Genomic DNA, 13551 nt, shown 5'->3' on the forward strand with positions numbered 1-13551 from the left:
GTCAGAGTCTTTCAGAAGGTAATTGTGAGCTCTTGAGGTAATTGTATGTCTCTGTGTGAGTGTGTGATGTTTGAGGTGTTGAGATCCAAATTGCGAATGTCTGTCTACGCTCTTCGTTTGAGCTTAATTGAGGCGAGCGTTCTGCTCTATAATGAATATTCCTCCCTCCCTCCACCGCCCCTGCTTAACAACACCCCCCACCCCCCCAAGGGCACTTGTACTAGTGCAGCACAGCACGCTCTAGCTTCTGCAAGATGGATATCTGTTTTGTTTTGTTATGTCTGCCCTTTCTCTTCCATCACTCTTTCTTTCGTTCTTCCCCTCTTGTTTCTGCAGACTCAGGTTTCTCTTCCTCAATCAGATGTCGTTCTGCTTGGCTGAGCTGCACTTGTGGTCCTCCAGGAGCACCCTGCATGTCAAAGGTAATTAATCTGCCCATCCACTTAATCTGTGTTTCTTTTTCTCTCTCTCTTTCTCATTTCTGCACCAGCAGTGCACTGAGGCTCTTTTAACCATTCAGCTAGTTGTAAAGTGCAATAATTGACATTTCAAGTGTACCAGAGCAAATTGAACAGGCTTCATCTTAGATGGCCTGTTTTGTTCTTCTTGTTGTTGTTGTGTATGTGTTTTTTGTTTTTGGGGGGGGGGGTTTGGGGGGGGGGGGGATGGGTTGTTTTTGCTTTTTTGCCTTGTCATACAGCATAGCTAAATTGACCTTCCAGTACTGAACAACATGTTTGATTACTTTGAGGAATTGAGAGTGTTAGCTATGTCAAAAGCATGTCCAATGTTCAAATGTCACTTTACAACAAATCTGAATACATGTTTAACATATTAAGGTGTATTAGTATTAGCTAGATTTCAGTTTTTCACACTCACACCAATTTTTATGGTTTGGGCTACTTTCATCGTCCTGCAGTGCTTGGAAAAAATGTAACTTTTTTAAGGAGTGTGTGTGTGTGTGTGTGTGTGTATGTGTGTGTGTGTGTGTGTGTGTGTAATATGTATTGGTATCTTTCAAAAGTCCCCAGTAAGATAGCATAATCTGACAGAACTGCCTGGTGGGGATCAAAATGCCGGTCCCCACTAGGAGAACAACATTTTTCTAAACTATATTGTTATTGATAAAACAAAAAGAGTCAAAACATTTCTTTGGTTAATGTTAGGGTTAGGGATAGGTTAGTATTCTTTAGTTACAGGATAATGGGAGTCAGTGGGAAGTCCCCAATAGGATATGAATACAAACGTGTGTGTGTGTCTGTGCCCACGCGCACGCACATTCATTTGCATATTTGTGTGTGTATGCGTGCACTTCAGAGAGATAGAGCTGGGTGTGTCTGTTCATCACGTCTCTTTGCTTTGTTACTGAACACTCACCAAAGCAAAGCCTGTGGACAGCCTGACCAGTCTTACATATCAGGTATCCGGAGGTATAAAGGTTCACACTATTTATTGCTTGGTTTTAACCTTGGTTTTTGGGCCATGGTTCATTTTGTATCACTGTTCGGGTAGAAAGAAAATTAACCAACACACAACTTATGTTTTTTCTTTATTTTTAACACAGAAGAACAAGAACAATCTTCAGTACCTTTTATTTTAAAGTTCTTCTTTTAGAAAATGAGCATAAGAAAACTGAACTTGAACTACAGTTATTTTAAGGGTCTTCTTTATGACAATTAGTGGGAGAAATCTAAGCATTGCTATATTTTAGTGTTTTTCATCAAGAAAGTGAATGCAAGATTTCTCTTGTCGTAAACGACGGCAAAACATTTGCAGTATGAACGAAGCAGGATGACCCTCAATTTCGGAACTGTCTTCGGGACAAAACGATGACCGACTGCTCTGACCTTTATGAGATCAAGTTCGGCTACTTCGATGTAAGAAAGACAAGTTCCTGCCTTGAGAAGCCCAGAGATTAGATCTACTTTATTTGTTTATGCGCATTCTAATATAACTTGTATTATTTATGGTAAGAGCAATGATATGATATGTTTTATTGCTATTTAAAATGGTTATTTGATCGACATGGTCATTTAAGCCATTGTAAACGTCCGCTCCGTTAGTCCATAGATGTTGTCGCGTGCAAAAGAAACTGCGCGTCGACTTCAAATGATGAATAATGTTACTCTCAATCATGAAAACACAAACAGTGTGGAATTTTCTCCTGTCCTCCTCTATGAAGAATATGTATTCTCTGTAATCTGGCATCATGTTCGGGGAAAAGAACTTCACTTGCAGGAGCTGAGGTGAAAAAAAAAAATCTGTGGTTCACCACACACAAACTGTGAACCCAACCAAGGACTATAGAACCGCGGTTTTCAGTTTTGCTACAAAACCGTAATACCCTCACTGCTATCTGTTCATCTCTTCTTTGAGAATCCCTCCTTCTCCTCCTTTATTTTCACATTCCCTGACTCTTTCCATCTCTCCTTTCACAGTCTGGTAAGCATTTTGTGGAAGATACTATGATTTTTATTTATTTATTTATTTTTTTCAGAGAAGGTTGCAAACAGCATGCACCTGTAGGGTGTTTGTTTTATTTGTGTGTTTGATTATTTATTTGTTGCTATCTTTGAGAATGGTAAGGAAGAGATTCCGGTGATGAGGAACAAGGTGAAGAAGGCCTTGGACCATGAAGAACCAGGATGAAGATGTGACTGCGCTTATATTCTGCTTGACTGAGAAATGTCAATAAATCACACTTTCAGTTGTCCCTGTCCTTAGAATTACAATGTCACATTTGTTCCCAAGTTTGACGGTTAGCATTTTGTTGTGTGAGAATGCATACATGTGCGTAGCGGTGGGTACATACAAAATTGTGTTTGTGTATGTGTGACTACTATGTGTCCAGCATCCTAGATCATATGTGTGTGTGTGTGTGTGTGTGTGAGAGTCCATACCATATCTGAACCTCTCCAGATATAATGTTACTCGGCCCTGGGACCTAGAAAAGTGAGTGATGGGAAAGGAGGAAAAAAAAGCGATGCGCCGTGAAAATCCCCTCGTGTGTTTGTCCTCCAGTAATAACACCTATGAAAGGGTAATCTCAGCAGTTTGCCAGGGGAGGAGGGGGTGGGAAAGGGGGGTGTGGGGGGTTGCAGGAGCTGGGCAGAGGGAGGACTGTCCCAGGGGCGGAGGGGTTGGACTGGTCTTTATTAATACCCCAACTCAACCCCCACCTCCCCAGCATCTACCCACCCTCTTGCCCTCCTTCATCCCCAACCCATCGCCAGACAGACACACACACACACACACACTCACTCTTATCTCTGACTGGGAGCAGGCAGATGGCACTGGACACAGGCAGATAATGATTGTTTATCCTGCGGTGCGAAATTGCTGATCTGTCCACTTCTGACAGTACACTGCTCATTTCTCTCTCTCTCTCTCTCTCTCTCTCTCTCTCCCCTCTATCTCTCTCCCTTCTCTCTCCACAGATACAGATATTGGCACATACCAGTTCTATGATAAAGGAGAACCAGGTAAATATACATTCATAAGATTACAACGTTCAAGATTTCAAAGATGACCTTCTCCTCTAAATGACTATTGTGCTGTGTGAATGGTCCCCCCTTTCTCTCTGTCTCTGTCTCTCTCTCTCTCTTTCTCTCTCTCTCTCTCTCTCTCTCTCTCTCTCTCTCTTTCTCCCTAACTCTCTGCCAAGACAGTTGCTCATAGCCAGTGTGTACAGTCTCAGAGATCCCCCTGAGGGCCTCTCATAGCTCAGGGCCAAAACTCTGAGTCAGTCACGAGTCAAATCTCCTCTCCTATTAGGATCTCTGTGATCAGGCATTCATCAGCCTGTGGTGAACACTTAGATATGTCTGAAGACCCTCTCCTTCAAATAAATTAAAGCAGTGACCTTAGAGAATTACAGCTATAAAAAAGTTAGTACAAGAGTAGTTTTGATTATTTAATTGACCTATCATAATGTCACACTCTATTGTGGATTCTCCTGTGATTGAAGGATGGGCTGGTCTAGACGGTGATGATGCCGTATGTCACATGACCACTGTAGAGATGTGAGAGGGAGGAGAGTGTCAGGTTTTAGACATGAAGAGCTGATCTGAGACCACCTGTTTCTTCTGTAAACACGACCTAAAACCTTACAACCTAATAGACCACACTGAAACCAGACAATTATATAAGGGCAGTCATATAAGAGAAAAGTCTTTATACTTGTGCTAGTTTGTGTGACCGAGGCCATCCAGAGTCCTAGAGAGGAAGTCTTTTAGACAATATTATGTCTTTTTCCAAAATAACCTCAACTTCATCAAGTTTTAATAGTGACGTTCTATCTCTTTTATACATTTCATTTGTTTGTGTGGTCAGGTGTTTTTTTCTTTCTTTTTTTTTTTTTGCAAGATGCGTTAATAATTTTGAGGAAATTTTTAAAAAAAAACACAAAAAAAAACCCTTTGTTGTTCTTCTCCTGATTCTTTAAACCCAACTCTCTTTAGACAGAAAGAAAAAAAAGCAGAAGAAAGGAATGCTTGTTCTGTTTTTTTTTTTCTCCAACAATGACTGTTTATTTTCTGAGAGATTAGAGAATTAAGCCTCTGTACATAACTACGCTCAGGGATTTTGTTTGTGTCATTAAGGGACCAGACTCCCTATTAGAATATACTTCTGTTTGCTTTTGCATACCTCCACAATGAACAGGTCTGAAAGGGCAACTTCAATGGTCCCAAACACCACCAAGTCTCCAGCTGGTAATTGCAGTGATTATGTTCTCAGACTCCCATCATTTTTTTTCAACCAGATTGAAATGAAAGTCATATTTATGCACCATTATTGCAATTCAGGTAGTCATTTATTTTCGCCCTTGTCGGACAGTGAAATGATTCTCGTTTTTGTGCTGTTGTTTTATCTTTGTGATGGGAGGTGTTTTGAATGTCTCTCTGACCATCACTATCATTTTCAGAAGTGAGAAAGACAGAGTGAAAAAATTAATATATGATTACAAAGCTTATGCAAAGACAAAGATTACTGCTTGCTAGATGTTTTCCAAACAACTGATTCATGTAGGTATGTTATTTGATAGATATGTTCTTCAACCAGAAAGACTCATAAAACTAATTTTACGATATGTTAAACTGAGGAAATCAGAAAGATCTGTATATTAGTTTGCTTTGGGCTTGACTCGTTGCTTATTCCAAATACATGTTGTATTACCATATTGTAATCATTGATAAACACTGGCAACTAAGCAACATACAAGCAAGTGCTATTCTAGAAATCTCTTCCATGCACACTGAGGATTATGTGTTGAGAATCAAATATCTGTTGTGTGTTATTCCTTGAAGGTTGTCTTGATTACTGAAGAGACAGTCCATATATCAACCTGATGTGTTGGTACTACGTGGTGGGGGAGTGTTTCTGCACCTCCTGTACGGCTCCCTTTCCTTGACTGCTTAAATAACAGGGTCTGTTCACTGACGCAGGACCTGCTGCTGTTACTCTGGTGTTCCTTTTAATTCAGTCTATATTGAAGATGATGTTCTCATTCTAAAATCCTGTTTACAGAAGTATCATTTGATAACAGTGTTAAAGGAAGAAACGACAGTGAGAGGGGTGGAGAAAGAGGTACCATGAGAAAAAGGTGGAAAAAGCTGACTGACTGACTGACTGACTGACTGACTGACTGACTGACTGGTGTAATTAAACACATTAAAAGAGTCTTTCTGTTTGACGTACTCCCCATAGTGAGTAGAATATTAGCATTTTTTCTTTTGTGAGACAAATTTGTCGTTTTCTTGAATTTACGGTATTGTATGTGTTATTTCTCAGGTTTAACCTGTTTGCTGTGGAGCATTGTATACTATGTTTTGCGTTTGTTTTGTGTGTGGCTACAAGTATACAGCGTTGACATGTGTATCCGTGTCTGTGGATGTAGACAGATGGGGGTGAGTTTGTGTACATATCTGCACGTATGTCTGATATATGTCACAGCACTGTGGATGTTGCTCTGTCTCCAGCAGAGGGAGTTCCAGGCTTACAGTAAATGGTTCTGAGGCCTTTATCCCATAGCAGGTGCCTGTGGCTGGTCTGTGTGGCAGCCGGTCCCTGGCTATATCATAATGTCCCTTTATCTGATTAAGAGCAGTAATCCTGGAAGTGTCCTGCACTGCCAGAGCTCCCCAAAGCCAGCCGAGCTTCCTGCTGCGCTGGGCCGGAGGAGGAGGAGGCCCAGGCTGGGCAGCTCTGGTGCAGGGTGGGGCCACAGTGTTGACAGAGCTCCAGGCCTCACCTTTCTCTCACTTTGTCTCAATTTCTTTCTGTCTCTTGCTCTCTCTCTCTCTCTCTCTCTCTCTCTCACTCATTCTCTCTCTCCCTACACGCAAGCCTGTGACTGGTCCACCATATGCCTGGAGCACCCTGGGGGCTGACTGACTCAGAGTGTCTGAGAGTGCAAATAGTCTCACAAGATGTCTTGCTCTAACACTTGCACAGATCCACAGCATATGGGGAGTCCTGAAAAGCAGAAATGTTTGTTCTTATTGTAATTATTTTCTTTCCGTACACTAGGCCCTTCAGATCACCACTACTTCACTGAGAAGCAGCAGTTTCTGGAGAGTGAGTATAAGTTAAACTCTCTTTACATATTTCACACTTTTGCGTGGGCTTAAAACTCATTTAACCCAAAGCCAAAACTGGACCAGACGTACAAACACACATATACATTGAAGGTTAATAAATTAAGATGAGATCATCTTGGCCCTCCTGTGATGACAACCACAGATAGCTTCAACTTATCTGTTCAACTTATCTCTAAGGCACATGTGAAGAATAGTATTTTTTATTAATATTCAATGCATTATCCCATTGAAGTTGTCTTTTGAACATTAATTTAGGAGTTTAAATTGAGTTTCACATGGAAACGCAAAGAGTAGATGAGCTGTTACAGGTTATGTGGAGGTTGTAGAAGACGCCAGTGTGGATTGTCCCTCGTGCTTCTCACTCAGGGCTGTGTCATTTTGAACCTGCCCCCATTGTTCCTCTATTAGGGCCCTAATACAAGTATGGCCATCTTCCAGAAATAACTCCCAGTCACTCAGCCTGCTGCTGGAGTGGCCCCAGTCGCCCAGGAGGGGAATGCAAACACCCTTATCAGGAGACAAACACACAGCCCCCATGTCCCCCCACCTCCACCTCCACCACCACCTCTTCTCCTTCATTTACATTCATTTATTTACTCGCTTACGCACTGGCAAAAGGGTGGAGGGAGAGGAGGGAGGCATTTCTTAATGGTTTAAAAAAAACTGATTGGATTTGATTGTGGCATCCTATGAAAAAAACAGGCTTCCTTCTCCCATCACTATTAATGTTAATGTATATGCACACAGCCAGAACTCAACCGAGAATTCAATTAACTTTTTTCTCTCTCTCTCACTCCGTTTCCACTGGAGGGAAGCGAGGAAAGGGGACCTTATGGGAAATTAAAGAGGTTTTGTGCTTGTGGAACGAGCCATTTTTCAAATGGAGTGTTGAGTGTGCTATGGTAACTTTGAGGGATTTTTTTTTCTCCTCCAGTGGTTCTGATAACTTTACAAGAGAACATGGAACGTAACTCTAATTTTAAACTTGTTTTAAGGTTATTAGTTAATATTCTCTCCTTATATGCATCAATGATTACTGCATGAAAGAATATGAAAATCTGGCATTTTTTGGTAGCATTTATTTCTAGGGCTCTTGCTTGTGTTAGTGGCCCTGAAGGCAGGTGTCAGCAATGTTGTTGGGTCTATGTTTGCAGACACCTGGTTGCTTCCTCATATGTTTAGACTTCTTGCTGGTGATTACTCTCTCTCTCTCTTTCTCTCTCAGTGCTTTGTTAATTTGTCATTTAGCTGGAAACACATTTGATACATTTGAAGACTACATCAGGAGTATATTTCATGTTCCAGCATTTGCAGTGTCTTTGTTCCTATATATCTTTGTGTGTGTGTGTGTGTTTGTGTGTGTGTGTGTGTGTGGTTCTGATGAAAGCAGTGAAATCTAGTGAACATAAAAACTAAATAAAAACAAAATCTTCAAAGCATCATGTAAAATCATTGTAAAGTCAACTTCACCCTCTCTGTTTTTCGACTTGCAAGGTTCTTCACCGTGTTGCTCGGGTCACATGACCTCTACCCTTTCTGCTCCTGTTTCAGGTCGCGGTTACCCATGGTCCCTCAGGAACCACCGACCGGAGAAGCTCCGGGATGCCCTGAAGGAGCTGGAGGTATCCGCTTTAAATTTCTCTTTCTTAACGAGCAGATTGATAACAAATAGCAGCATTCTCTTTCTTTTTTTTTTTCCTCAAGAAATCCCCCCTCTTTGCCTTCTATCAGCACCTCTCTATGGGTCCCTCTCTGTCATCAGTCTAGATATTTGAAGGGGGATCAGGGCCTCAGCAGGGCTGCAGGTTAGCCTACACTCCCTGCCCAGGCTACACAGAGCTAGCTTTGTTAAGCGTGGCCCTGGCTAATATCTCCAACCTGCCTGTTCTGAAACTGGAAACATCCTCAAATCCTACCAACCACTACAGCTTTCTACTCCGCTCACAAACCCCTCAAACAGCACTCCAGATGAATGACTGACCTCTCTCCCTCTCTCTCAGGAACTGCTGCAGACTGGCCCATTTGTGTGCTCCAGATGGAGGAACAAACAGTTGTGTCAGGTAACATGCCAGTGCATGTGCATATCCTTTAAGTCTGAGCAGAGGTAAATCAGGCACCATTTTATTCTCTTATACTGCCCAGAAGAGGAACCAGGGAGGTCTCCACCAGAGAGAGTCTCAGTACTCAGCACCACCTTGTATCATACTGTTCCACTCCACAGCATGCTCTGGATTGTCAGCACCACATAATTTACTGAACATGTTTTACCAGTGAGGAATATGGTGCTTTGCCTTCATAGTTTAATGTCAGCTTGTCTAGACATATAGGGGTCACTGTTCACTTCATTGTCCTGGAGACCCCAGACCCCATCACTACTTTGATGACCTCTGGAGGGTGGAAAAGCAGTACTGTAGATAGCTTGATGCTTTGGCACTCAGCATTTGACTTTGGCTGTTTAAAAGGAGAGCGAGAGACCAGACTCTTCCTGCTGTCTGATGGACTTCTGCTGCTCTACAATTGTCTCAAGTGATGTTAACTGCTCCACTGCAGCAGCAGATTGAAGTCAGTGACCTGTAGCAGACCACCTGGTCAATGTGACACTTCCTCAGTGATGGTAGTGGTTGACTCTCTGGCTGGAGTTTTATCACCCAATGCAATTCTGCTCAGGACACCGTGGTCACTCCCATTCTGCACCATTAACCACTGGGCCTGTACGTCAGTGCTCTATAGCATCACACCACAAGGTGTCTAAATTAGGAAAATGAATATTCATGACCGTGTGTGGGTGTGTGTGCATGTGAATGCTTTCTTTCTTCATCTCTAACCTCTGTCTGTCCGTGTTTAGAGATACCAGTGTGTTTGTGTATGTTCCTAGCGTGTATATGAGTGCATGTCCTTGCTCCATATGTATGTACAGGAGTTTTGAATCTTTATGAGCTCTTCTTTCACAGGTCCTGACATTACACACAACGCTGTCCTCTCACTTTCTGTTCTTTTCTGTTTTCTTTTGGGGTTTTTTTTCTCTCTTTTTGTGACACGTGTGTGTATGTGTGTGTCTAGATGCTGCTAAGCTCAGGGGTGCTGGTGACCCTTCACCTGGGCGGAGCTCAGGTAGAGCGTGTATCCATTGACAAGGCCCTGGTGGGGCGTCTACCCACCGACACCATCAGCCATGGTGAGTAATTACAGCACGCCACTCACTCTCCCAGCAAGCCACAGTGCCCACACTGCCACAGGTAATTGACAGTAAATCCTTTGTCCCACCGTCTTCCGTTTACTCCCAAAGGAAGTGGTAGACGCAGGTTCCCTTTCTTTTTTTTTTCCTTGCCTCCACTCCTGAGTATCAGGAGACTGTGTGATAGGTTCCTCTGCTGAGAGGTTGGTTTGATGGGGGAAAAACGGACATTGTCCCCAAAATCTGCTAATTATTTTAATATCAATTATTGTTCGTAGCTCGGCTTCCCTTTTCTGGTCTCCAGACACCTGAGAAAAGCTAGCTCTGCTGCCCTGCTCCACCCACCAGCCAGCTCCCCTGTGGGGTCTCCTTTCAGGGCCACAGAGGCACTAATTACCAGAGTAATTGTCAGAGATGGGACGCCAGGGGGGTTTCTCACATCTGTCACTTGTTCAATTAGTTTCACAGAGGCAGACTAACAAACCTGTGCTAGCCAGTGCTGGGTGACTTTTCTTCGATGGCCACTGTGAAAAGGCTGTTAGACAAGACAGACCATGTTTAGGTGCTGAGTAGACACACATCACGTTGTGTTCTATGTCCACGTCAGCGACAAAGTTTTAACTTGTCTGATTCATACCAGTTTTTCTTTTAGGTATGACTGAATAGTATGTTAATCTGTTTTGCTGTTATGTCACTTACTGCTGTCATTGAACTGTAAGGCCACATAGCACTCATGGCATTCCTCACCCATTAATCTGTTGTAAGTGATTTCTCATTCTATTTAATATTTGTCAATGCTTTAAATGTACTTCTGATAAGCCCTTTAGACCTGCAGTGTCAACATGGTGCTGAGTAGATGACATTAAATGGATTTCTAAAGCTGCTTTCATGGGCCTGTTGAGTAATCCTGATCAACCACCTGTTTCTCATATGGGCCAAGTGCTCTTTCTCATGGTGAATGGTTAATTTAGGATTTGGTCATGGATTACATAGGAATCCCTCTGCTTTAATTCGGCTGAGATCACTAAACATACAAGTATGTGCTCATCGTTTTTAGTAATCTGTTAAAAGCACAGCTGCTTATTTATCTATTTATTTATTTTTTTACAGAAAGAATAATGATGATATTAATGAAAGTAGATTACAACAATATGTCTCTAATATTGCACATTTGGCATGGAACACATAATATCACAATTCCAAAGAATCTAAAGAACTTTTAAACTTCTCCAACAGTTTGAAGTACTACTTTATTCTCTGTTTACAGTAGCACTTGACTCCAAAAATGTCAGTTGTTGTGGAAATTAACACTGTCTTTTCATGCAGCTGTATGTGTTGATACATAATTATGGCACAAACATTGCATATTCAGTTTCTAATTACTGTTGAGGTTTAAAATCTGGGCTACAACATTCTCTCAGGCAAAAGCAACATCTCTGAATGGCGCATATTAATTTTTCTCCCTTCACTGTTTAATTGGTTTCATAAACAGATTAATTTTTAGCAAGGGGGCTTAATTGCTAATCACCATACACTTAGCTCGCGAACAGTTTAGCTGGATCAAGTGCAATTCCTTGTCTTCAGCATGCAAGCACCTTCGCCTACAGGCAGAGTGTCTCATAGTAAAGCAGAGTGAAACCTTTCTGCATCATTCCTGTCTCTTAGTCCTCTCATTCCTCCCTTAGAGGTGTCTAGTCAGACTCTAATGTTACAGGAAGACAAGAGAGACAGGGGAGAACTCAGAAATGGATTAATATTAAGCAATGAAGGAATTATTTGGTTGAGTAAGGGCCGAACATCCTCCTATCTGTCATTATAATGTAAAGCAAGATGCTCCTGATCAGCTTTTTGTTTATACAGTTTTTACTGTTATATGTGTTAGAACTGCAGTGCACAGTGAACAAAGTGTAAAAGACTGGAATACAAAAACTGTGAGTTTTGAGTTGGTTTTGAGGTTTCAGACTAAAAAGTTTATCAGATCACTACCTTTTGCCATGGACCAGTGAATTACTGGTTATGGTGTCCACTAACAATTATGACATTACTCATGACATTTAGGAACACACACACACACACACACACATGCTGACAAATTAATACACAATATTAACTGAAAAATTTTGAACACTTTGGCATTTTTTGGAGAATACCCACAAATGTTAAACAAGAAACAATGAAATTACCTTAAAGCATGGTAACGGGTAAGGATGCTGTGAGAATGACAATGTCACATGTATGTTTTATGCTCTGATGTGCTCTGAAGGTCATGACCTGCAGTTTCTGTGTTCCTCTGTCTGTCAGCTGTTATCACAGACCAGTTTCTGCTCCTCTCATTGGTGGAGAAGAATCAAGTGTGCCAGGTCTACCTGAACAGGAAGAGCCCGGGCTCTCCTGAGCCAGACCAACGGCTGGAGAAACTCTCTCCCTCTGAGCTAAAGGTAAACCACAAGTAACTCTTCAGTGTGCACATTCACCATCACAATATTGTTGTTGAGTGGGCAAGGGGAGGGAGGCCCTGCATCATAGCCAGTCCTCACAATTAAAACCACTTAATGATTTAAGATGAGCTCTCTCTAGCTAGCTTTTTGCTGTAATTATGAGTGAACTAACCTTGGCTACCAGTACCTCTGGGAGGCATGAAACAATAATTATAGAGCACCTTTCTCTAGTATTCTCCTTGGGGCTAGCTGGAAACTAAACAATGCTTCCTAATGAATCCAAATCACCTGTTTGTGTGCAGTGGGAGAATCCTAATGTCTAATTTGATCTGCTTGTATTTTGTGAGGGAAACGTGCTTAGATACACTGGAAACCATTGTCAGTTCCTCCTACTTGTCGACATGTCTTGACTGAAACTGTTATAAATGATCATAAACTATCAATCAGTTTAGTACACATATTAAGAATGTGACACATGGTTAATCTTATGTAATGTTTTTTTCCTCTCTAGATAAATAATCAGACATTTTGGCATGTAAAGTTTCAAATTTTTTGTTGATTGACTAAAACTAAACAAAATAAAATTTTAATGAGAGCTAGTGACATAGTTAACGCAAAGCAATACTGCAGTGAGTGTACTCTGTGTGTGTTATTTTTAAAAGTATTTCATAATGCAGTGTGCCAGAGAGTAGCTTACTGCTTCATTTAAGGGTGGGGACCTGGTAGATAGCAAATTCAGGGAGAGAGAGACCTGCATATAGCTAGGTGTTGGGGAGAGCACCATAATTGCTGGGATTTCTTTCACTCTTTAACACGCTTGGAGCTCATTCTGAACAGGGAGACGGGAAAGGTTGGAGGGTGGGGTCAAGCCTATTCCGCTCCAGGGAAAAACAGAGGTGATCATCCTCTTCCTTGCTGTCGTGCTCCCCCCTTCCCTAACTCCAAAAAATTTGGGCCATAGATGGAATTCAAAGCAGAGGAGCTTTTGATTCATTTTGAAAGCATTAACCCCATTTTAATGGCCAGAGCCAAGCAGTGAGATCACAATTTGGGATGAGTCTGATTTATGGCGCTAAATACAATACATAAATGCATCGGGCCCTTAACACCCACTGCACTCTGGCATTATCGCATTACTGTCAGCCTTTTGTGGCGGCGCAGACGGGAATATGAAAGCAATCTACCCTGTAGTGCGGCTGGCTCCAGAAGCCTGCGCCTGATAAGGGGACCCCCTGGCCTCGGCTAGTGTTTGGTCCAGTAGGCTAAGCTTTGAGGCTAATCCTCCAGAAAGTGGTTTGATTATTGCTGACCAGCAAACACCAGTGAGATGGCAAGTTGT

General features: G+C 42.0%; 1 protein-coding gene across 1 annotated transcript in view; it reads left to right on the forward strand.

The window, feature by feature from the left end:
* The first annotated feature begins 361 nt into the window (after nucleotides 1-361).
* wdpcp (WD repeat containing planar cell polarity effector) overlaps nucleotides 362-13551 on the forward strand; it is a 33174-nt gene continuing 19984 nt past the window's right edge. Inside the window, exons 1-8 of the mRNA XM_030787449.1 lie at nucleotides 362-422; nucleotides 3438-3482; nucleotides 3679-3681; nucleotides 6529-6576; nucleotides 8151-8221; nucleotides 8600-8659; nucleotides 9660-9774; nucleotides 12076-12212. Of these exons, the coding sequence (XP_030643309.1) occupies nucleotides 362-422; nucleotides 3438-3482; nucleotides 3679-3681; nucleotides 6529-6576; nucleotides 8151-8221; nucleotides 8600-8659; nucleotides 9660-9774; nucleotides 12076-12212 (540 nt within the window). The remainder of the gene's footprint in view (nucleotides 423-3437; nucleotides 3483-3678; nucleotides 3682-6528; nucleotides 6577-8150; nucleotides 8222-8599; nucleotides 8660-9659; nucleotides 9775-12075; nucleotides 12213-13551) is intronic.

Source organism: Chanos chanos, chromosome 10, assembly GCF_902362185.1.
Source record: "Chanos chanos chromosome 10, fChaCha1.1, whole genome shotgun sequence".
Taxonomy (NCBI): Eukaryota; Metazoa; Chordata; class Actinopteri; order Gonorynchiformes; family Chanidae; genus Chanos; species Chanos chanos.